General features: G+C 47.2%; 1 protein-coding gene across 3 annotated transcripts in view; it reads left to right on the top strand.

The window, feature by feature from the left end:
- Positions 1-19,539, top strand: part of PMEPA1 (prostate transmembrane protein, androgen induced 1) — a 52,305-nt gene extending 32,766 nt beyond the window's left edge. For 2 of the 3 annotated variants that reach the window (XM_080403963.1, XM_080403965.1), the window contains 3 exons: positions 6,914-7,068; positions 13,573-13,626; positions 13,725-19,539. In XM_080403963.1, coding sequence (XP_080260089.1) covers positions 6,914-7,068; positions 13,573-13,626; positions 13,725-14,273 — 758 coding nt within the window. In that variant the 3' untranslated portion in view covers positions 14,274-19,539. The remainder of the gene's footprint in view (positions 1-6,913; positions 7,069-13,572; positions 13,627-13,724) is intronic. The other variant, XM_080403964.1, reaches the window with a different exon arrangement.
- The last annotated feature ends 4,030 nt before the right edge of the window (positions 19,540-23,569 follow it).

Raw genomic sequence — 23,569 nt, 5'->3', positions numbered from 1 at the left:
CTTAGCCTGGGTCTTCTGGAGGATGCACAAGACCAGGTTTGCCCAGATTTGTGCAAGACCTCATTACATCTCTTTGTACTTGAAGAGGAAAGTTAGAAAAGTCTCACTCTGTTTCTGCGTGTTTTATTGAGGCTTGTTAGGCAGCAGGAGGAATCTCTGTGCAAAACGATCCCATTCGGTCTTGGTGTAAATGTTGTAAGTGTCTTGGGGAAAGTGAAGACCAGAGATGAAGGCACAATGCGCAGCGGGGTTCCTTGGCTCTTGTGTTAAGCACTTACAGGATGTTTCTCTGGGAACGTAAGTGACATTTAATTAAAAGTAGTCTCTATGTATGGTGGAAAATGGCCAATCTGGAAATTTCCATACAGCTGGGTTGCAGAGTAATGTCCCAGCATAGACAAGGACTCTCTTAGTTTGGATTGCAGGTGTTTGTGGAGGGTCTTCAACAAGACAGTCCCTGCGCTGCTGTGGGCTAAAACCCGGGGCTGGGTCAGCACCCCTCCTGCCCAGCCAGGAGCTGGGCTGTTGGGAGCAAAGGTCCGTGTGAGTGGTGGTGGCACAGCAGAGATTTAGGGGGAAATACTATTTCCACAGTTCTCTGAAACTTCTGAAACGGCACGGTCTGCATTGTTCTCAGCCCCTTTTTAGTCTCCCTGACTCTTACTCACTTCCTTTTAGATTTTTCTGCTTTTCACATTAGTTTCTAGGCTGGGGGAAACCACTGGAGTTACCTTTCATTTTAAACCCAGTATTTTGCCTTTTCTGTGACCTGTGCTGTTGCGGATGTTGGAGCAACACTGGAAGTTCCCCCATAGCAGCAGGCTGTGCCCAACCCTCCCGAAGCCTGGTGAGGGATTTGCCTGCCTCTTACCAGCTCTCCTTTCTGTCAGGCATGTGGAGCAACCTCGAAACACAGTTCTAGATGTATTTTCCCAAAGAATGCTAATGGAATGAGTGATAATGGGGCTGTGATGCTGAGGGACTGTCACAGGAGAATCCAGAAGCTGAAGTGCATATCCCATCTGTCCTGGGTAAAGGTTAACTGATGGCTCAGGAACTCTCAGCAGCGAGGCTTGCTTGGGAGCTGTCTCCTCGTCTGGTGTGAAGTAGGGCATTGGGTTGCCTCACACCAGGCTGATGTCCACCGGAGTGTGAAAGCAACAGCAGTTTTTCTTCCACACCCCGAAAAGCATATTTTTGATACTCTGTGTGAGCTTGTGATTGGCCTCATCGTGCTTGAAGTGTCCCAGCAATGTTTTGAGTCAGAGCTAAGGGGGTTTTAATGGTAAAAATACCCAGAGGAAATGAAAGCGAACATAGGAGAAGCAAAGTTTCTGCAGGGGATTCTCCGCTTGCTTTAATTTTGTCTCAGCAAAACAGGCTTAGGTTTTAGTACAGTGTACCACAGCATTTATGATGACTGGCGTATTTTTTTAAACTTTTTTTTCTTACAAATTGTGGCTAGTGCATTTGTTCAGCTTAGCCATTATCTCCTGAGTAATTTCACTTCTCCTTCTCATTGCTTCTCACACGATATGCAGTTCCAATATATATAGAAATTGTAATTGAAGCTTATAGATAACTGTTTTGATCTGCAGATGTGTCTTAATACCCAGCTGAAAGCAAAGGTCATCTTGGCTGAGATCCTGTTTGAAAGTTGTTCTGTCCACTTTAAATGATAGCGGGAGTACCTGTAATTGCAGCAGAATGCAGGTGTTTGGGGTTTTTTTCCCCTCTTTATACATGCCAGTGCTTTGGAGCATTTATCTTCAGCAGTGATACTCTTATGTGGGAGGAAGAGCATTAATAAAGTTTATCGTAAGCATTTTATGAACTGTAGTTTAGCTGTAAAAAGTAAGGGAATACATTTGAAGTGTATCATAGCCTCCCCTCCCCTGGGGCCGCTGTGAACCGCCTGCGTGTGCGCAGAGGCTCGGTGCTCCCCGTGTCACCGTTGACTCAAATAGCTCTCCCTCCTTGCAGAAACGCTAATGAATTTTAAACCCGTGAGTGCCAAGTATTTTGTTCGTATGCACTTGAGGAAGCTCCGAGGTGGCACCTTGCTGCTGTCAAGCCCTGAGTGTGGTCTTGGGTGGGAGGAGCGGGGCTGTGTGCCCCAGGAGCTGTGCCACTGAGGTGCCACCGAGGTGCCCCTGCACCTCCGCCAGCAGCACCGGCTGCAGTTTGAACAGGTTTCAGACACTTCAGACCCTTGCCGTCTTGGTGGCTGGTCATCAGCCTGCTGCCTTCCCCAAAAACCCTCTGAGCAGGAGAGCGGCCACAGCCCGCAGGCTCCGGGAAGTGGCGGAGCCTCCCATCATTCATTTAATGTAACGCTATAATCTACTGTGAAACCCTCTTTCAAGGCCGCATGTGGTTTAAAGTGGCAAGTGAGTAACGAACGTGAAGAATACGACATGACAAGTGATTTTACTTGATCACGAATATCCAGTTTCGGGATTAGGAGAATCTGGGGGAAAAATGCTTAGTTGCAAAACAGTTGCACGCATGCTGACCAACTCCCAGAGCTGCAGCGTCTAGACAGAAAATACAGAAAAGCAGGTTGTGTCACTTCAATGTGATGTCTGAACCTGTTAGTTTGAAATGTGTTCTGGAATAAGAATTATGCAAAATTAAATTAGTGTGACCTTACTTTGCATTTGGAGGCTGAATATGCCCATCTTGTAAAGCCTAGTGCATTTATAACACTTCCCTTGGGGAAAATTACAGAGAGAAATGGAATGAGGTCTCTTCTAATTGAAAAGTGACAATGATTAGGAAGCCAAATACAAAATGTGTTGAGTATTTTTTTCTTGTTTTGTTGTGTGTGTTGTTTTTTTTAAGAATACCAGTAGAATTATAAATTATGTGCTTTGCAGTTTGGCTTGTTTTTCATTCCCCAAAGGCTTTTTATTAGCATAGCAGCTGAATTGCACTTGTAGAATAACGTATTAACTGAAAGTTTGGGATTTTAATGATCTTTCTTCATTAGTTTGACTGAGCTGCTTGGATAAAATCTTACCAAGTATATCCAGCTTTTCAATGCGTTGGGGTTTGTTTCCCCCTTCTGCAAATGAAGCCCACGAAGACAAGTTAAAACAGAGGGAGAGTTGGCAGCAGCTTTGATGCCTCGAGTGGGTATGAGTCTCTTGAAACTTGAAAAGCACAAATTGAGTGTGTGGGGACTTTTCTTGGTTTGGTTTGATTTTTTGTTTTATTTTTCCAAAGGCCAGATTGGGCAATGTGAGCATTCTTGGGATTAAACCCTCAACATACGCGATGTGTTTGCTTCTAGGTGCTGCAAGGCTGTGCTGCTCCTCGCAGGCTGGGCTTGGGGTAGAGCAGAACCCTGGGCACCGGCTGCCCTCTGCTCCTCCCTGCGCTCCCCTGGTGCAGAGCGGAGGTTCCTGGTGGGTTTGGCCACTTCATGTATATGTACAGCATTGGGAAGAAGTTCTCATTTCAGCAGCACCACCAAAGAAGACAGGGGCAGATACATTTCTCATATATGGTACTTAAATGCTCAAGCCCTCATCTGTGTTGCAGGACATGGGTAGATCTGCTCCGCTGCAGCGATTGAGCTGTTTGCTTCCCCATGCTAACGAAAGAGATCAAAGAAGAGTCAGGCCATTGGTATGTCCAAGTGGGGGGAGCTGATCAGGTTTTATCGTTCAGACACATTTCACCAAACGCATTTACAGAATGTTAATTTGCAGCTTAATTGTTCTCCCTCCTCCCACAAAGCGAGATACGAAAATCGCTCCTCTGCTGACAACGCCAGTGTGATGGCTGTAATGTTTAGACTAGATTCCGTGTTGAAGTAACGCAATTTAGAGTTTGAAGAGCAAGGCATGAAGCATGGCCAAACACTGCCTGCACCTCCTGGCCTCACCCTGTGGTCTCTGGGGGGTCCAGCCTGTCCAGATGACCAGGAGAGATAGGGCAGGAGCAGCATCCTTGCGGGAGAGCAGTGTCCCCTTCGTTCTGGTAATCGTACTGTGCCTTACCTTGGCAACTGTTCTGTAACACCCAATTACAGCAGTCCCCGAGCCGGGATAACCAGCGTTCAGGACTGGATGGGGATGGATGTGATGCCGGTGTTTTGTCCTGGATCCTGACAGAATTCCCACCCTTTCTTCTGCTTCGGGCACTGCTCATTATATGCCTGTACATGTGTGCAGGAAGCTTGGCTTAGGTCATTTGTAAATGACACATCTTGTGTGTGCTCCTTCCTAGGAAGGAAATAGGACAGCGATTCCTGATGGCCAAAACCTCACCTGTCACAAAGCAGCGTGCACAGTTCAGCAAGGAAGCCAAATAGAAAATGTGTTGAGTGGTTTTTTCTTGTTTGTTCATTTAAGGGACCTCTTGTCCCAGGAAAGGAACTTTCCTTTACAGCTGCCTTGGTCCTGGCTTTCTTCAGAAATATAACCTCTTTCAACAGAAAAGGAAGTTTTCCATCACTGGCTTAATTTATATTTTTTCTTGTGTTTTCTTACCGTGGCCAAAGCACATGCTGCATTTTGAGGCTAAATTGACTCATCTTCCTAAAAAACTGTGGTTGTTTTTTGGTTTGTCTTTTCTGTAATTAATTCTGCAAAAAGCTGGGTGGCTGTTCTCCAGTCTGTGGGCTCTGCTGCCCACGTGTAGGTGAGGCAGAGAGGCTCTGGGTTGGTGCCCCCCTGGGGTCTGGCTTTGTGCGTGGCCTGGAGAGCACCCAGGGGAGCTATGGCTGGCTGGGGTTCTGGGGCTTCACCCTGCTGCTTGAGCGCTGGAGGTTAGCAGGGATGCTCTGGGTGCCTCTGGGTGCAGCTGGAACTGGACGTGCCTTTGGGCTGTGCAGGGACACTCCTATGTGGTGGGGGCGACATGGGAAGAGACACTGTGCCTTTTTTTAATGGTTTTGCATCATCCTCTTTTCCCAGCCTTTTAAGTTTTGGCGCGTTTGTGTATCTGGTCAATCTCATTTGTGTCTAGACGGAATGAGCTCCTGTTTCAGCCCATTCTTCCAGCACAGGGCACCCATGGCAGCTCTTGTGTCTGGTCACCCATTGTTCCCACGGGCAAGCTGTGCTGCTCCTTTGGGGCTGAATCGTAAATTGTTGGGAACATATTTTTTTCCAGGATCTTCCCCTCGCAGTGGCATTTGGGCACCTTGCTGGGATTGCTGTGAAAGACCCAGAAGCTCCTTTTTAAGAAGATGCCTTTAGCTAAAAGGCATTTTTAAGGCAGAATTCCTTTGCAATGTTTCCTACCCCACATGCAATCTCACACTGTAGAGGCAGCTGCGTTTTAGGGGTGCTGTAAGGGTATGGGCTCCAAGTCATTCATACATCTAACTTTGAAGTGACAGACAAGGCTCCTGCTTTCAAGGCATAATTCTGCTTTTTGAAGGTGGTGGGGCAGAGCTGGTTACGCATTTTGGGCAATGGCAGAAATAGCTGCTGTTTAGCAGAATGAGCTCCCAGGTAACTGGCAGCGCTCACCACCTGGACTGTTCTCCTGACATTTATTTGCTTTTACTGGCACTTAAATACCACCTGCCAGGAGAAAACTTTCCATTAAAAAAACAAAATTAAATTTGCCTGACTCAGCAGAAGCCACCCCAGCTGGTACGAGCGGTGTGATGCTGCCCTTTGAGGCATGATGTGGCTTCCGATGTATCTACAGATATATACGTGTGTGTGTCTGTGTAGATAAAATACAGATGGCAGCATCTGTGATAGCTGAGGGCACAGCTTTCCAAAACTGGATTTTATAGTTGTCCCTACTGAGAAGCAAACAAAGTTTAAATCCCCAGGATGATTGAATTTTGCTGATCTGGCTCCTCCTTTATGATGAGCACTGGAGTTGCTACTGCCCGGTCCTGGGCAAGAGGGGGCTTGAGGGGAGCGACTGAGTGGTTCAGGGATGGCATCTGCTCTCTGGGTGCCAAGTGCATGGAAATAATGACCCCAGTGCTACGTTTGCCTGCAGTACTCAATTTTCCATAGCCTCAGAGAGGTGTGAGGAATTATTTCCTTAGGAAATTTTAGGAGCGACTTCTTACTGCCTCCTGCCAAGTGGCTCCGGAGTTAACTGGACAGTCTGTTTGCTTGCTCTTGTTTGTTTGGAGGATTTTTGGCAGTTTTCCTTTATGCCAGTTCAAGCCACTCAAGCTGCCACTGTCAGCTGGCCGAGCCCTGAGCTGAGGGATGTCTGGAGCTCCGGGATGTGGCCCCCATGGGCAGCCATGTCGCAGCCGTCTGGCATCTCACCAAAGAGCAGGAGGTCTCCCTGCCTGCACCCTGTGGCAGATGGGCTGGCGTCAGAGGGAGGGGGCTGCCCACGCCGGTGCCTGCTGTGCTGTGCCATGGGCTCCCTGTGCCACTGTCCAACCCTTGTGACAGAGCGGACACGTGCCTGTGCAAGGGTGTGCCGAGGAGGATTTCAGTCCGGTCCTCCATGGAGGAAAGAGTGGTGGTGATGGGAAGAGAATTGCAGAAATTTATCTTGCATTTAGCTAAATTGTTTCATTAGGATGAATTACTCCAGTTCCTGGCTCCATGGCCCCGAGCAAGGCACGCTCAGCACTGAGATGCTGCTGGTTTTGTACCCGGCAGAGGGGACATCCTGCAGACTGAAGCTGGGAGGGCTTTGGGAAGTCCTGGCTGCACGGTAGCATGGAAACACCCTGCTTTGTAGATTGTTTTTAAAGATCCCCCCTAGAGACTTTTCTGTGGCAATGAAGAAGTGAATTAATGAGATTTTTAGTAAGTAGTTGGGTTCAAAGCATACAGAGCCCACATAGGTATATGTGAGAGCTTTATGGGGGAAGGATGCAGGTGTCATTGGTGTCTTGGCTACGTTAATTCTTGTGCTTAATTAATGCTGCTTTTTCTGGTGGCTTAAAGTGTCTCTCTCTCTCTTGCAGCGGAGTTGGAGTTTGTACAGATAATCATAATTGTGGTGGTGATGATGGTGATGGTGGTGGTGATCACATGTCTGCTGAACCACTACAAACTCTCTGCGCGATCCTTCATCAGCCGGCACAGCCAGGGCAGGCGGAGGGACGAGAACCTCTCATCAGTAAGTCACACTCTGCTCTTCCAACCCATGTTGTCCCGCGCCGTTTGCTCAGTGATGTGACACTGGGGAAGCATTGGAGCCGAAGGCATTCATTTATGGGGTGGTGTTTGCCCATGTGCCACTTGGCACTGCACAAAAAGGCACCCTCCAGGTTGGGTCTGGCATCATATTCTGTCTCTGTTATTGGGGGTGGTCGTCTCAGGGATGCTTCTGGCTCTTTAGGGTGCTGTATATTGTAAGGTATGGACACCCATAGCCTCTGCCTTTGCCCTGAGCTTTGCAGTCTGGATTTCACATTGGTCAAGTAACAACATGAGGCTGTTCTTGGTGTGTCCTGTTCCTGAAACCACCACGTACCCTCAGCTGGTTCGGGTGCATATGCCTTGCCCTTAACAACCCCAAACTATTGAGTCCTTTGATGGCTCCAGTTGGAGTGTCTCAAATGACTATAAAAATGTATTGCCTGCCTCAAAGAGACCAGGAAATCCTGAAAGGCTTTCTGCAGTTTTCACCAGCAGTGCTGCCGTTACTGTGATGCAGGGGTCAGAAAACACTGGTCAACCAGACAAGCAGAAATCTTTCCAAAGGGATGCTCAAGAGTGTAACCCAGACTCCCTGCTTCATAAAAGCCTGAGGAGAAACATGTTAATTGTACCTGTGACGGGGACCCAAGGGGAAGCCTCCCCAGCCTTAAGGCAGATGTTGGTTTATGCAGTTTCCTCAAATGCAGCAGCTCAGAGATTGACCAGAACCTACAGAGAAAAGACATCCCGTTTTCTTGGAGGGCTAGCATGTACTGTTCACCGCTGCTTACATGGCTCTGTCTTCAGTGCAGGGATATCTCATACTGATACTTGGTTTTTTAGCTTCATGTTGAAGGCTTTTAAAGCTCTTTAAACGATAGGGCTTCCTCAAGGTCACTGACTCACGCCCTCCCCTCCGCAGGCTTCCATGGCAGGCGGGGCGCACCGGTGCTGCCGTGCGGTGGTCTGAGTGGGGCTGTGCTCTGTTGTGTCAAATCCATGCTCACTGCAGGAAAAAGCTGAAATACTGGGATAGCTTGCTTTTTTTTTTCCTTATATTTTTTCTTTTCTTTTTTTTTTTCTTTTTTTTGTGAGAGAAAGATATGTAGCATCTTTATTTAATAAGTCTTCAGTACAGCACTGCTGAAGGCTGCCCAGCCAGCAGACACCCAGGGTGCAGCCTTTCCCTCTGCTCTGTAGCTGCTCTTTTTGTCACGTTACACAAGCTGACGAAGGTCCCTTATCGAACGCTCTGTGCCAAAGTGAGGAAGACTCCTCTTGGGAAGAAGAGCTGTGCAACCCCCAAGCTCAATTCAACCACCCTTTGTTTTGTGGGTGATGGAGCGTGTCTCTGGAGTGAGCTCAGCTCATGGTCATCTATTGATGCTGTGCAACAAGGTCAAGGTGCCGGGAGTGTGTGATCCTGTGTTAAACCAGCCGGTGCGAGGGCGCCTGCCCTCTTCGGGGATCAGAGCTAACCCCCGCGCGTCTATCCCAGCTCCTCCCGGAGTTACAGAAATCTTCTCTCTTCTTACCACCCCATGCACCCGCTTCCAACACTAGCAGAATGTTACAGGCACAGGAATTCTTAAAAATAGCAGAAAGATTGTTTTCTGCTTTCAGATTTTTTTTCACTGTCTTATCATGTTCAGAATGTTTTACTTGAACAACACAAAATTGTTTCATTTTACATTTTCAAAGCAAATATCAGATCAAGCCTTTTTTATTTTGTTATACCAATTTCTGTTTTCTGAAGTGGCCTGTTTTGTATTTTCTTTAAAAAGAGGAGAGAAGGCTAACATGGAAAGAGAAGAGAAAATCACGTGGAGATTGAACAAAAATTTCAATTCGAATCAAAAACTGTTGGCTGTTTAAAAAATAATGCCTTAAATTTTTTTCTTTCTAAAACTTTTTTCTTGTTAGTTATTTTTTTCTTTATAAAATATCACCAGGTCAAAATTTCCATGCATTTTTTTTGGCCCAGTCCGCACACCGAAACAGCTTCATTACTTACTCAGCCTTCAGACACATCAGCAATTAAATGGCTTTTCAGCAAAGGTTTCTCTCAGCACCTCTGCTGGACCTCAGTGGGGATGTGGAGTCTTCAAAACCTTCCTCAGAGCTAAGGAGAGAAATGGGAATATACCATTCTGGGGCTTTTTTTTCTCTCCTCTTTATAATTCTTCCCCTTCTCCCTGCTGCCGTCTGTGCTGCCAGCGCAGCGTTGATGGGGTGGCAGCAGGGCTTCCTTGTGGCCTGAGCACCCTCCCGGTGGGACGGAGAAGCCCCTTGTGTGTTAAGTGGGAGCTTGGTACAGTGGGATCAGTTATAATAAAGATCTTAAAGGTAGTTCCTTTCAGATTCGGCACAGCGTGTCTTTTTGTAGAAAACAGCTCCAGTCTAAATAATCACTGAAGGCTGGCAGGCAGAGGCTGTGCCGAGCTGGATACCAGTTCATGTAAGCCATTAAACTTGCACTGAACTGGTGTTGGGCTTTTTAAATCCCAGACTTCATTTTGCCGTTGTGGCCACGGGCGGGCACCGGAGCAGTGTACATGCTTTTCATCTTTTGAAATATTAAAGTAGTTCATCCCATGGTCAGGACGCTGCTAGGTCTGCTGGAGTTGTCCTTCTTTGTTGTTGTAGCTCAAAAATTACAACTGAAGGAGAAGTTAATTTCCCTAAAGGTTTTTTTTAATGCGGTTCTTGCTAGCGAGGAATTCTTGTATTATGTCATGTGTTTCTCCATCACTGTTCTCAGTGTTCTCATACTCTGTCTCCTTATAACAAATACTTTGTTTTTCCAGAACTAAGAATACTTAAGAAATGCCACTTAAACTTTTTTACAGTAAGAATGGCACCATCCCTGCACCTTTGGAACAGTGATATCCCACTCCCCCAAGAAAAAGTGGTTTAAATGCAGTTTCCAAACATACCTTTGGCCCCCAAAATGGAAAACGTAAGTCCTCCTGAGGGCTCGGAGGCTTAATCTGCACCATGCAGCTTTACAGAGAAAATTCTCTGACATTACTAAAACAAGCGGTTCTATAAAAGTCGAAGATTGATCTGTAAAAAGAAATTAAAAAGTAATTTTAGGTTCTGCAGTGAGTCCTGGAATACTTGCGGAGGCTTTTACAGCCGTATTGCTCATCAGACAGCAGAATCTCAGCTTTCATTTCAGAAAACCATAGTCTAGAAAACTCAGCTATTGTTGAGATGAATTCAAGTCCTAAATATTCTGGAAATCAGGGATGAGCGATGAGAACCCCGAGGATGAGGATTTACAGTGGTACTGCACCTTCATGTGCAGCGCAGTTTTGCATGGCTCAGTGGGGCTGTGTAGCCATCCCATGGCCAAAGCATGAATGCTAAAAGTATGTATGTTTTCTGTCTCTGGGGCTTTGCCCTCCTCTGACTATCAATTTCCAGCAATTTTAATCCCACTATCGAGTTTTTAGGAGAGATGTGCCGTTACCCAGATGGGCTTCACAGTAGCGTGTGACGCAGCAGGTCGGTGTCGGCGAGCGTACTTGTGGTCAGTCAACCGTGGGGATGTGAGCCTGTCGGGTCAAACCCCGCAGTCCCGGGAGAAGTGGTTAATAACAGCTCCAGAGACACAGCTCCTGCAGAAAATGGGTCTGCCGCCTGCTCCTTATCTCACTGTGGATCTCATTTTAATGGTGTTTGTAGGGGTTTGCTTCTCTTGCATCCACGTGTTGCCCGGAGCCTCGTGCCTGGACCTCATCTGTACAAACAGATGCGCTGGTGTGAGCCAGAGCTTTTCTTCTCCGTGCCTGGGTGGGATGTGGGGTGCGGGCTTGGGGCAGCAGGTACATGGGGGTAGGGGACTGTGTGGAGCAGCTGGGGTCAGGGTGTGCACGTGCCCTTGCCATTGCCAGCTGCAGCGGCAGCCCCAGGGGAGCGCAGCGATGCTCCGCACACTGGGAAGTGCCGGGCTGCAGCCGCCCTCGTGGGAGCTGGCTGACATCACTCCCGGGAAAGGGGGAAGCAGATGGGATATTGCCATGGCACTGCCCACTGCCAAGTTAAATATAAAACATCTAGCAGAAGGCAGCAGGGTACTCGCTGCTTAGGAAGTCTGCCACGGGGGCATGGCAAAGTAAACACAATTTTGGGAGTGCTTCCCGCTCCTGCCCACTGCTCCGGCATCCTTGGGGATGAGGCAAAGGGCTGGCAGGGCAGTGCGCGTGGGAACGCTGGAAACCCTCCCTGTGCCTTTTGGTGTTGGTGCTGTGGCTGAGCAGGGGGTTAGGAGCAAGGACTTGGTCTGTGGCATATGCAGTTTCTCTTGGGTCTTTTGGCTGCTGGGGGAATTTGACTGTCGACTACCCCTGCAGGCAAGAAGTACATGTAAAGCGGAGCAGACTAAACAGTTGATGCCTGTGTAAACAGTTGCATAGTGAAGTCTCAAGGTCTGTATAAAAAGCAGCCTTGCGGTGCTCAGGAAGGGCTATGGTGCTCAGGAAGGGCTATGTGGCACACAGCTCAACCAGAGCGTTCATTAGCTGCAGCGGGGGATGGATGGTGCCGGTATTGCGGCACTTAACCTCTGCTGCTCCAAGGAGATGTTCCCTAAAAAACCCTGAGAAGTGGGAAGAATCTGGGCCATCTCATTTCCATATAAATCACTGTTTTCCTTGCACTGGCAACAGGACTGCCTTGAGGTTTATGTGCAGAACTGAGCTTCAAAAACAGGAACCTGATGGGATTCTCTCCATATCTGATACCGTGTGCGATGCCACAAGAGAAAATATATTCCAAAGTTGGGGAGAATAAAGAAGAAAAAGGGGGGAGGGATATAATGGGCAGACGTTTTGGAGATTGTAATGCAGGGCCGGTGCTGCGTTGTGGGATGCGTGGGTACGCAGGCTCCTGCCACAGGGCTTGGGGTGTCTCTGCCCCCAGGGCCCCCCACTCTGCCCACTGGTGGGGGCACTGCTGGGGACAGCGGCCGTGCCACACAGCTGCTCACCGAGGTAGCCACAAAGGTGCGTGGCAACAGTTCCCATTGCATACCGCAGCCTGGTACGAGGCCAGATGTGCTTCACAGCTGGGTGAGGTCCAGGGAGCATCAGGCAGGCAAAATCCCTCCTGAGTTTATCGGTGAAGGTGTCCCTGGGGCTGCGGTACCATTGCAGCTCTTCACAGGCTCTCACCGCAGCACCAGGCTGCCCGCGCCACCGGCACCGTTATTATAGAAATGGGCATTTTCATGGCAGCGGCAGTTGCGGTTTGCTCCTCAGGAGAGCCCTGCTGCTAGGGTGGGCCTGGGAGTGGCCTCTGGGTGGGATGCTTTACAGGGAAAAAGGGGAAGAGAAATGCCCTTGGCATTTTTTTTTTTCCACTGGTGGTAAATACTTCTGCCTGACTCGCTGGTGCCAGAACTGGAGACTCACCTGCAAGGAAATGAGCAGTGCCAGCTATTCCAGGTCGTAATTCGGAGCCTTCTGGCTTGTTTTCCTCCAGCCCTGCCTACCGAAGGGATGTTGCTCTATGTGAATATTAGCAATATTTAAATATTTTAGTTCTGAAGGCAGAAGCATCTAGGGTGAACTGTGTACACTCAGAGTATCATCAGCAAATGGGAAGAACCTTTGTTTGTTTGCTTTGATCATGAATTGTAAAGTAACCTCATGGTTTGGGGGGAATTGGCTTTGTGGCTTTATTGTGCCTGGGGTGGTTGGCTGGGCTCAGATCGCAGGATCAGGGTGATGCTGGCAGCAGTGTAAGGAAGCCTCTAGACCACAGTTTCTCAGTCTGAGCCAAGGGCCAGTTACCCTTTTGGGGAAAAAATACTCTAGAACCATCCTGTTGCTACAGATATTACTATTTATTTTTTTTTAGCCAAATCAAATTTAGACTTAACATTTGGTTATTCACTCATTATCTTTATTTTCCCATGATTTCCTTGATTATGTGCATCAGAATGTGGGTGTGAGGTTTTTCTCTTTTTTTTTTCTTTTTTTTCTTTTTTTTTTTTTAATTATAATCTTGTCATTATTTCATGGAGCATTTTCTGATGTCTTGTGAATCACCCACGGCTCATGGATCACAAATTGAAAAATACTCCTATGGCATGTTTGAACCAGGGAGAGAAACATGCTGGGTGGGCGTGGGTGAGAGGGGGGAAGTCTGCAAATGGGAGAGTGTTGTTTGCTGGTGCCGTTCTCATCATTCATTCTGCAAGTGATCTATTAAATGTAAATGGAGGTGAAAATGGAGGGAAATCTTAATCGGAAGTGTTGTTTTTGGTGGCAGTACACTAGTACCTGTAGCATATAGCCATAGGATGCCAGCCTGTGCGTGGCTGCAACCAGGGCACCAGTGTGTTGCTGGCGGCCGTGGCAGTGCCTTACCTGGGCTCTGGTGCAGGGTGAAACCTGGCGCGAGCTGTTGGAAGGAGTTGAACCGCTGCCCGCAGTCAGACTCACTCCGTGCTCTCTTCTCCTTTCCAATGCAGGAGGGAAGCCTGTGGCCTTCAGAAAGCACCGTCTCGGGGAATGGAATAACAGAGGTGAGCGCGATGCGGATGCGAGTGCTGCCTTCCCAGCTGTCCCAGCTTGCGGTGGCTCGTGCTTCTTGCCCTTTTTCTCATTTTTCTTTCCCTTCCAGCAGCAAATCTACACCCCGAGACCCAGCGACCGCCTGGCAGTGCCATCCTTTCTGCAGAGGGACCGATTTAACAGATTCCAGCCAACCTACCCCTACATGCAGCACGAGATCGACCTGCCACCCACCATCTCGCTGTCAGACGGCGAGGAGCCCCCCCCATACCAGGGACCCTGCACGCTGCAGCTGCGAGACCCCGAGCAGCAAATGGAGCTCAACAGAGAATCGGTCCGGGCCCCCCCCAACAGAACCATCTTCGACAGTGACTTGATAGATAACTCCGTGTATGGGGGGCCGTGCCCCCCCAGCAGTAACTCTGGCATCAGTGCGACCTGCTATGGGAGCAATGGTAGGATGGAGGGACCGCCGCCGACGTACAGCGAGGTGATAGGGCACTACCCTGGGTCGACATTTTACCAGCACCAGCAGAACAACAACGGGATGCCCTCCATCCTGGAGGGCAGCAGACTCCATCATTCACAAATCAATGGCCTTGAGAGCACAACCGCGTGGAACAAAGAGAAGGAGAAACAAAAAGGGCACCCCTTTTAAAAAAAAAAAAAAAAAAAAAAAAAAGAAAAAAAAGCAAGAAAGTAAATGAAACACTCTGCACTTCTGGGTAAAAGAAAAAGGAGAGAGAGAGAGTTGAGGAAGATGAGCAAAGAAAAAAAAAAAGCCCTTCCCCATCTCTCCATGTATAAATATTTACTTGTTATGTCTGGTCTGAATGCACAAGCCTACCAAGCTTGCAAAAACATTTCTTTATTGAGCTGTGTCTAGACGTTTAAAAAGGAAAAAAAAAATCAACTGTAGTCCATTTTTTTTTTTTGTTTCTAGTTGAGCTGTGTGAATGCTTTTTTTTTTGTTTGATTATTTCACTTATCTTTAAAGACAAAATATTTGCACAAAAAACATTTTGTTTAAAGATCTGCAATATAAATATATAAATATATATTAAAAATAAGAGAAAGTGTATGTGTAAGGAGCAGGAGTATTTTTGTATTAGAAGAGGCCTATTCAAAAAAAAAAAAGTTGTTTTCTGAACTAGAAGAAAAATGGCAATTTTTTGAGTGCCAACTCAAAAAGCGTGTATTACATTGTAAAAAAACAAAAAACAAAAAAAATCAAAAGCAGGGGTTTAGAGTTATTTATATAAATGTTGAAATTTTGCACTATTTTTTAATATAAATATGTCAGTGCTTGTGTTGGTCAAAGCCTCTATCATGTCTACCATGAACCTGTTAAGGGATATATGTCGAAGTGAAGAACAAAGTAGCTGGAGGGGGTGGAAAAACGCTGAAGTGGAGATGCCAGCCTGGGGAGGAGCGGTGAGCGAGACTGCATCTTATGCAAATCCTTAATTTCCAGAGTCCCTGCGCGTGGCCGCTGACAGTCACGGCTTTGTACATTCCCTACAAAGCAAGAGGAGTTGGTGTGTGTCTGTATGTCATCTGGTAGGATTATTGGAGTAAAAAGGTAAAATAAAAACTCCCTGCTTCTGAGAGTCAGTAATGGCTGAAGCAGACAAAAATTACTTGATTTTTTTTTTTTTTTTTTTTTTACAACCTCTAACTTTTTGGAGGGGGGGTGGTGGGGATGAGAATAAACTTCTGTGTCTGAAGGAACAAAGTGTTTTTTGGTTTATTTCTTTCAATGTTCAACTGGAGGGCCCTATTTGGAGCTAAAACGGTGATTATGGAAGTTAATGGGAGTAAATGGTAATGTACCCACTGGCTGCCTTTCAGCGGGGGTTTAAATATCTCATGGAAAGTGTCGTGGTGGTGAAAGTAATTTTGTATTAACCTCCCAAACCTCTATTTGGGATAAACGGGCACAGCCGTGTCTCACAGCTCGCCGCCTCTGGCCAGCACTACTTTTTATTTTACTATCCTAGCTAAAGAGGCATCAGATACAGTAGATGGAAATTAATCTGCTCCTGTGATATATTAATTAAAGGCTAAAGAAATACGCTTAATGCTTTAGAAGCAACCCCCCTTTACCTCTTCTGAAGAGCCCTCATCCACAGCAGCACGGTCCCACCTGCCCTCCCGCCCGCCGGGTGTTGTGCGTCTTTTAATTTATCTTGGTTTTGGAAGCATTTTGTCTTACTATGCTATTGTTTACATTTTTATATTGTCTGGTAGGTGTTTTACCCTCATGGTGAATTTGTATGTGATGGAGTGAGAGAGTGAGAAACCGGAGAGCACGAGAGAGAGAAAGTAAAAGGGAAAAAACCTGTTCCCAGTCCCGTCTCCCGGCTGGGAGAGCATCTCTCCGAATGTTGGGAAGGGTCGGTAGGGGAACTACAGAGAGCGAAGATTTTACAAGGGGGTGTGATTTCATTTTCTGCAGGATGCTATCTAGTAGAGTGACATAAATGAAAGATATAAAGGCAATAACTATTATTTTTAAGCAACTTTTCTATTACTTGAAAAAAAAAAAAAACAAACCATGAGAACAGTTTTGAAGTTCTGACCATTTGAACAATATTTATATATATTTTAAAGAAGATGATGAATAGCTGAACTTGAAGTTTGATCATCATTTTTGCTTTTTTTTTTATTTTTGCCTAGAAATAGTTGTGTACCTTCTCAATATTTCAAACTGCTTTTCCACAGCTCTTGAAATCTTCGTAGCTTTACAGTCATGTACCCTAAATTTTGAAGACCTAAAAAAAAAAAAGAAAAAAAAAAAAGTGCAAAGGAATAAATAGTTTGTCACGAAAAGGAGTAATAGTTTGTCACGAAAGGTACAAAACTGATGAGTTTATACGAGTTTTTAAAATGTATCTTTCCTTTATGTAACATGTCTATTTAGTGCCTTATTAAAGAAACAGTAACCCTCCCTTTTTAGGGAGGGGGAAACAAAATCATCCTTAGCGTCACAAGTAACCAGCGTCTGGTCTCTTGCTCCTTTGGACCTTGCATTCAATTTTCCAGTCCCTTCTGTCCCCGGAGCAGCTCGATGTGCCTGGCCAGGCAGGCTGCTCCCCCTGCCACCGCGCTCCCCCGGTCCCCAAGGGAACTTGAACACGTTTATGCACATTATCCTGCCTGCAGAGGTAGGAAGCTGTGGTGGATATTATAAGTGAGGTACCAACTAAAAGAGAAACAAATACAATATCTACTGCCCTCTTGAGCCAAAATGCGTGAATAGTGTTGTTGGGGTTGGGGTGTTTGTTGTGGGTTTTTTGGGGGGTGGGGGGTGTTGTTCTGTGAGCTGAACTAGTTTGTTTGCAACAAAAAAAAACTGGTAACCTCATCAGGTTTTGGGTGGAATATGCATCACACATTTAAAGCCGAGCAGTGAACATGGAGGTGTCAGTGTCGTGGGGACCGGAGGTTGTTGATAACCGGATTGTCTTTGTCGTGTGGCATTGCCTGGCCACCAAACCCCACGGAGAGCACCGGGAGGTGGGGGGGTCCGAAAAGGTGCGGAGGGATAGTGGGAGAGGATCTAAAAATGTAGTGCAATTAAACCCAGCTCTCATGTCCTCAATATTTCAACTGATTCTCTGGGGTTTTTTCCCTGGTTTTTTTTCTCTCTCCCCAGCCCACTCCTAGTGAGAGCTTTTATTTCTCAAGCATCACCCCAAGCATCTGCAGTTGAGTGGTCAGTTGGTTGAGTTCCTGGGTCCAGTTTCATTTACCTCTTTCTCAAGTTCGGGGGATTTAATGAGTATGAAATGAGGTGGCTCATCGACACCAAATTTCTGTTGCAAAGGATGCCTTTCCATCCCCGCCGTGCACAAACATGCCAGGCTGCCACCTTTCCCACTGCCGGTGCAGTGCCCTGGGGGGGGAGCCGGGGTCCCAGGCAGCGGGTGCAACTCCAGTCCACCTCGACGGAGCCAGGTTGTCACCTTTTGTCTTTCTTCTGCCCATCCCTCTGTTTTGCAGTCCCGAGAACTGTGTATTTCGAGTGCAGATACCAGATCTGGGGCCCCGATCAACTCCAAGTTCTGAATGGGTGTTTAGAGATAACGGTGTGTTCTTTTTTATTATTGTTGTTGTTGTTGCTGTTGTTATTATTATTATTATTACTATTTAATGTTACTTTTTGGCCTCGGGGTCCATTTCTTCCCAATCCCCATGTCCCCGTATTGCCAGCGAGGCAGAGGATTTGCGTTGCACACCCTTGCTGATGTCTCTCCTCGTTTCCTTCTGGCCTTCGTGCAGCTCCGGAGAGGGCTGTGCTGGAAGCTGGGCTGCGGTCCTGCTCCGTAGGAGTCTCTAGCATCTTGCAGCTGCCAGCGGGGACATTCAGGCCCCTTTAGAACAATTTATTTTTAAACAAATACAGAAAAAACAAGGCATTGCTAATGCTTAGCAACCTCTTGTCCTAGCCTGCCTTTTTGCTCAAAAGTTTAAGTCATGTTAGCTTTAAAAGGGGTTGTTAATCTTAGTTTCTTGGCATACAGTACGGCAAACAGCATCCTTATAGTGCCCCCCGATATTAACGGCCTGGGATGAGAATGTGGGTCAGGATGGTGAGGAGGGATGGGTTTCCTTTGGGGCTGACACTGGTAAAACTTGTGTTCCCTTCGCAACCCTCGATTTCACCGGTTTGAAGATTGAGCTTTACTAATCTAGTGTGTTATTTCCGCAAGTGTTACAAAATTCATTCTGTCTTAAGTGGGGGTATAAGGAAATCTCATTGCTTTCTGGAGAATCACCCTTTTTTATGTGTATTGAACTATAAAATTGCACTAAAACTGCTATATTAAAAACCAGAAAAATAAAAGCCCAACATTTTTACTAAGGATTGGGAAAAGACGGAATCCAGATGTGTAGCATTAACAATGCTAGGCGATAACAGAATGAATTTTTAATCTCTTCTGTCTCTGTATCACTCAGAGATTTTCTATGTACAACACAAAGCTATAAAAAACAAAAAGTTTTCCAGAAACTGCGCTTCAAATTTTTGCTGTACTATAGAAGCTCATGAAGGACAACATTAAAGTCCTAATTTGCCTGCCTTATAGACACATTTCATTGTATTAATATTTTCTTAAAATTCCAGTTGCATTGCGTTGGCTTTGGAGTTTGTTATAGGCAGTCCTGTATCCTGAGTTCTGTTCAAGTTTAAACTTATGTAAACTATTGACAGCACATGCAATGCAGTACTTATCTATATTTTGCTGTTTTAGTATGAATATGTACTCTGATGCCAATTTACAAAAATCTGTTGTAAACGCTTATTGTGTAACAGTAACCGATAGTGGCAATTATATGTCATTCTAAAAGCTGCAATACTATACAATAAATTTTACAATACTTTGGAAAATTTGCCTTCACCTTTTGCTTTGTTACCCAAAAAATCAAAGTTTGCCAACACAATGTAATTTCAAAAGCTCTTCCAATTATTTTTTTTGAATATTGGAAAATTAATATTCTCAGTTTTTTATATTTGTGTGGGTTTCCCCCTTCCTTGTTAAGTAGCCTTCTGAATAACAGGCCAACCTCTATATTGACACGACATGTTTTTTCCCGTGAAGCTGTAGCTGGTTCCTGGTGTATTTGCATGCTCGGTCCGTGTGTGCATGTACGATTCTGTTTTCTTTTGAGTTGACCAGGTGTCGCAGCTTTAATCCCAGAAGAAGCATTCCTGGTTTGCACCAATATGTCCAACACTTGCGCTCCTGCCTTTCAGCCAAGAACATCACTGATGGTCAGAAGGTCTTAACTTGAATAACCATCAATCAACAAGAACTGCGTAGATTGACTCAAATCTAAGCACAGATAATTTGTGTGACTTTTTTTCTTTCTGAGACTGTGGTCAAATTGCAGTGATCACATTAAAATGATTGAAAACTTAACTGCTTGCAGGGGGTTTTCTTTTGGTGTTTCTAAAGGGTGTCCCATAGATTCACCCAGACCTTGGGTTCCCTCTTGGGACTAAGGAGTGTGCAGTAATTAATCCTGGGCTTTGCTTGAAGCTGTTGCCTCTGCCTAAGCCCTTGGTCTCCCCAGCCTCCTCCCCTCCTCTCTGGCTGATCGCAAACCTCTGTTTAAGGTAGCAGCGTTTTTGAAAGTGGCCCCTGGCTTTTAACAAGTAGCCCCTCCAGTTGATTTGGGTGGGCAAGTGGTGGACACTTGGCTTCAGTCTGGGGGCACCGTGAGCACTAGGAGGTCCTCTGGACTTTGGTGGGACGTCTGGATGCTCTGCCTGGCCAGTTACTTAGAACACAACCCCAAGCTGATGGCCAGTTGGGAAAACATCACTGGTAATAACTGAAAACAGCTTAATTGCAGCCCAGGAAGGGCAACGCCAAATCCAACTCTCTGGTTGTGGTTCTGGAACTGTGCCACTCACCTCCCAGTTGCAGTTTGTTTTGTGGGATGCCTCGTGGCCTCTGTGCATTGCTGCTGGAAAGACAACCAGGGCAATACAGTACTGGAAAGAAGCTGCCCTGGGTTGGAACACATGTTTCCCCATGGTAAGCAATCGGCTGCTTTTAATGCCATGCCATTGCCTGACTCGTCGGTGGGGCTCTCCTGGCTTCGGGGAATGCTCACCAGTAACTGACCACAGGATCTGGTGGGGCAAATACCCAACACAGTTGTTTGGAGCTCTTCTACCTTTAGACCCAGATTAGCCAACATACCTGGTACCAGCAGCTGTACCATGGCTGGGGGTGCTTGGCAGGGGACTGTCCCCACCTGCGCTCAGGGCCCTGGCAAGCGGTGGGGCTTCAAGCCTGGTACCGTCCCCACATCCCGAGGGAGCCAGGGGTTCCCGAAGAGCTGAGGTCCTGCTTGGAGGAAGAGCGCATTGCCATGCAGGTGAGGTTCATGAGCAGCATGATGGGTTGTCACTCTCATTGCCACTTTGCACCCTGGGACAGCAGCCCCAGCAGTCAGCTCAGGGTGACTCGGTGAGTGATGATCTGGAGGTGCGAGTGGGCTTCTTGGGGCATCACAGAGCGCTTAGGCTGGTGTATTGGAAGCACTGGAGAGAGTGCTGTACGCAGAACTGCTCCATGCTGCCAGCGTTCCGTGCCTTCCAGTCCACTTACAAACCAGCAGCCGTTAGCCAGGAGCCTTTACTCCTTAAATCGTGTTTTAGATGAGCAGAACCCTGCTCGCTCCATTGTAGCGACTAAGCAACTTCTACATGAGTGTTTGGAGCTGACTTCTTAACCTCCTGGTCATCAAGAGTGATGCTTTGTCCCAAAGCCAGGCTCTCCAGGGCTGGATTTGTTTCCTCGTGGGATGGTACCTTAGCTCCAGCAGACTTGCGAGGAGGCCAGCAGCAGCTCTGGCGGGGGCTATGCTACAGGATAGCTTTTAGGAAGCAGAAGCTGTGTTTCAGCCTGAGTGCATGGATCAAAACAAGCAACTCCCCCTGCTACATGTATTCAAGCAGGTAATGAAGACGTGGGTTTTGCCTTCATTGCAATTTTCCTTAGCGCTGCTCCTGCCTCAGCTGCCACACATGTGCGAGCATGGCCAGGATTAACCCTCGGTACAGTGGGAGCTCCGCAGGAGCTGACAGCGCTCATGGAAACCGAGGCCCCCATCCTGAACAGACACAGATGTCTCATTTCATGCACTGTGAGTAACACGGATAAAAATTCCAATGGCTTCCTCGGTATATAACAGTGAGCACGGGAGTTTCGTGGGATCAGGGCCATCAGGACGAAGCAAGGTGAAAGCCCCCATCACAGGGGTGGATTTGCTGTGCCAGCGCAGCGCTGCAGCTGACCGAGGTGATGCTGTGTCTGCGAGGGGCAGCACGGCCCCGCTGCCCGAGGAGCTTGGTGACTGTGGCGGGATGCTGAAGGTCCCAGCGTTGGCTCGAGTGGCTCCAAACCACTTTTCTGCCCCACATGGAAAGAAACACCGAAATACTACATTCCTGAGAGGGGTCAATGCCCCTGTCCCAACCTCAGGATCACAAGTGTCCCAGTGGGAAACATCCACCTTGCTCCGAGCGCGGTGAGGCAGGGGAAAGGGCAGGCTTTGGTTTGAATCACTGTTTCGAAATGACATTTTTCATCTTCAGATTCATGGCTGAAACCAACATCTCCCCACAGAAAATGGGAACTCAGCTGAAACCACATTTTCCAAAGGGGAATTTTTTTTAAATGGAAAAAAATAAGCCAAGTTCAACCAGTGCAGTGCGTGGGAATGGGCAAAGAAATATTGTTACTAAGTTACCTTTCCGCAGCTAATGAGGCGATGTGGGGACACTGAAGCAGGGCTGATTGGCAAAAGCACATTTTTAACCCTTTTTCTTTTATTTTTCTTTCTCTCTCTCTTTTTTTTTTTTTTTTTTTTTGGGGGGGGGGGTGGGTTTTGTGTGTGTGTGTGTGTGTGTGTGTGACTTTTGGAAACCACAAGTGGCAAAGCCTTTGATTTTAAACAGATTTCTGTGCTGCAAATTGAATAGGACTTAAGAAATCAGATTCAGCTCTCCCCTGCGCTTCCAGCATGGAAACCCTTTTTGCAGTGCTGCTGGCCCTCCCTGGCTGCACTCGCTGGAAGGTGCAAATTCAAACTTCAAAGTGTCTGAACTTCACAGCAGCTTTTTTTTTTCCTTCGCTTTTTGTCTCCATATTTTATCTGTTTGTCCTAACCCAAACTCTTCCCCTCTGTCTCTCTGCCATCACCCTCCTCGGGAGCCGCACTAAACCCCACTCCAGCTCCTCCAGCAGATGATTCATTTCTCGTGTGCTCCGGGCAGCAGCTCGTGCCTGGTTTGCACCTGGAGGGCACGAATGAACCCCCCAGGGCTTGTTCATCTCCAGTGCCGGTGCCCTGGGATGGTCCCTGCCAGTGATTCCTCCCAGTAGAGATGGAGGAGGTGGTTTGGGGTGCTCTCAGGTGGGGAAGGTGTGAAACCCAGAGTCAGCCTCTTGCTTTTTAACCTGCTCCGGCTGCTTTTCCCTTGGGTTGATTTATCGGAGGTTGTTTTTCTCCGTGGTGCTGACCTGAAGCCCCTGCGCAGGCTGAGACCTGCCTCACCATGGAGGGTGGGGAAGCCCTGGCCAGGGACAGAAACCCCCAAGTAAGGTGACTGGGAACACAAATTCTCCCTCATGGCGAGTGTCACAGTGATGGGTTATACTGAGATTTATTAAGAAAACAACGCGCTCTCACAGGAATCCTTGCAGTCAACTATCCTGACTGTAATGGGAATTTACTCCAAACACTTGCTGCTATCCTTTTCTTTTTTCCCTCTAAAAAAGAGTCTAGAAATTTCCACTGCTTTGGCATGAAACAGGACTATGTAATGGTGTTAGGAGCAAAAGCAAAAGACTGGGCAGGAGAAAAGAGGAAATAATTCCTGCCTTGTCCTCCTAGACATGATCAGGCTGGAAAAGCACTACTCAAGGTTCACTTCATTTAAGGTCTGATGGGGTCAAAACTGCTTCCCCCTCCTTTGCCCTTCTCAGAAGCCCTGCAGACAGCTCACCCCTCTCCTTGGAACCCAGCACAAGGAAGACCCAGGGTCTTTGCTTGGTGGGTGGGCAGGCAGGGCAGCTGGCCCAGCTGGGGGCTTCGACCCAGGTGGGCACAATCCTGCCATGGCTCAGGGGGCAAATTTAAGCAGCTCCAGGGAGGGTGGTGGCTGGCTGGGGGTTGTTCCTGCTCTTTTGCTGAGGTAGGAGCTAAAGGAGGTTTTGAAGAGGGTGTTTCCTGACTGCTTTTTGCAGCTCTGCAAGGTGGGGCTGAGTTTTGGTTCTGTGACGCCCCAGGTTTCTGAAGCAGCCTGCGTAGTGAGAAGGAAAGACAAATCTTCTGAAAAAGCAGCTGCTTCAGTGCTTATTCTTTTTAAGTTGAGATTTAGGGCACCCAAAACTGGGCTTTGGGGTGTTCCGGAGCCATGTGTTTGCAGGAGCT

This window comes from Falco punctatus (genome assembly GCF_963210335.1).
Source record: "Falco punctatus genome assembly, chromosome: 10".
In the NCBI taxonomy this organism is placed as follows: Eukaryota; Metazoa; Chordata; class Aves; order Falconiformes; family Falconidae; genus Falco; species Falco punctatus.
This window is presented reverse-complemented; position numbering and strand designations above follow the sequence as displayed.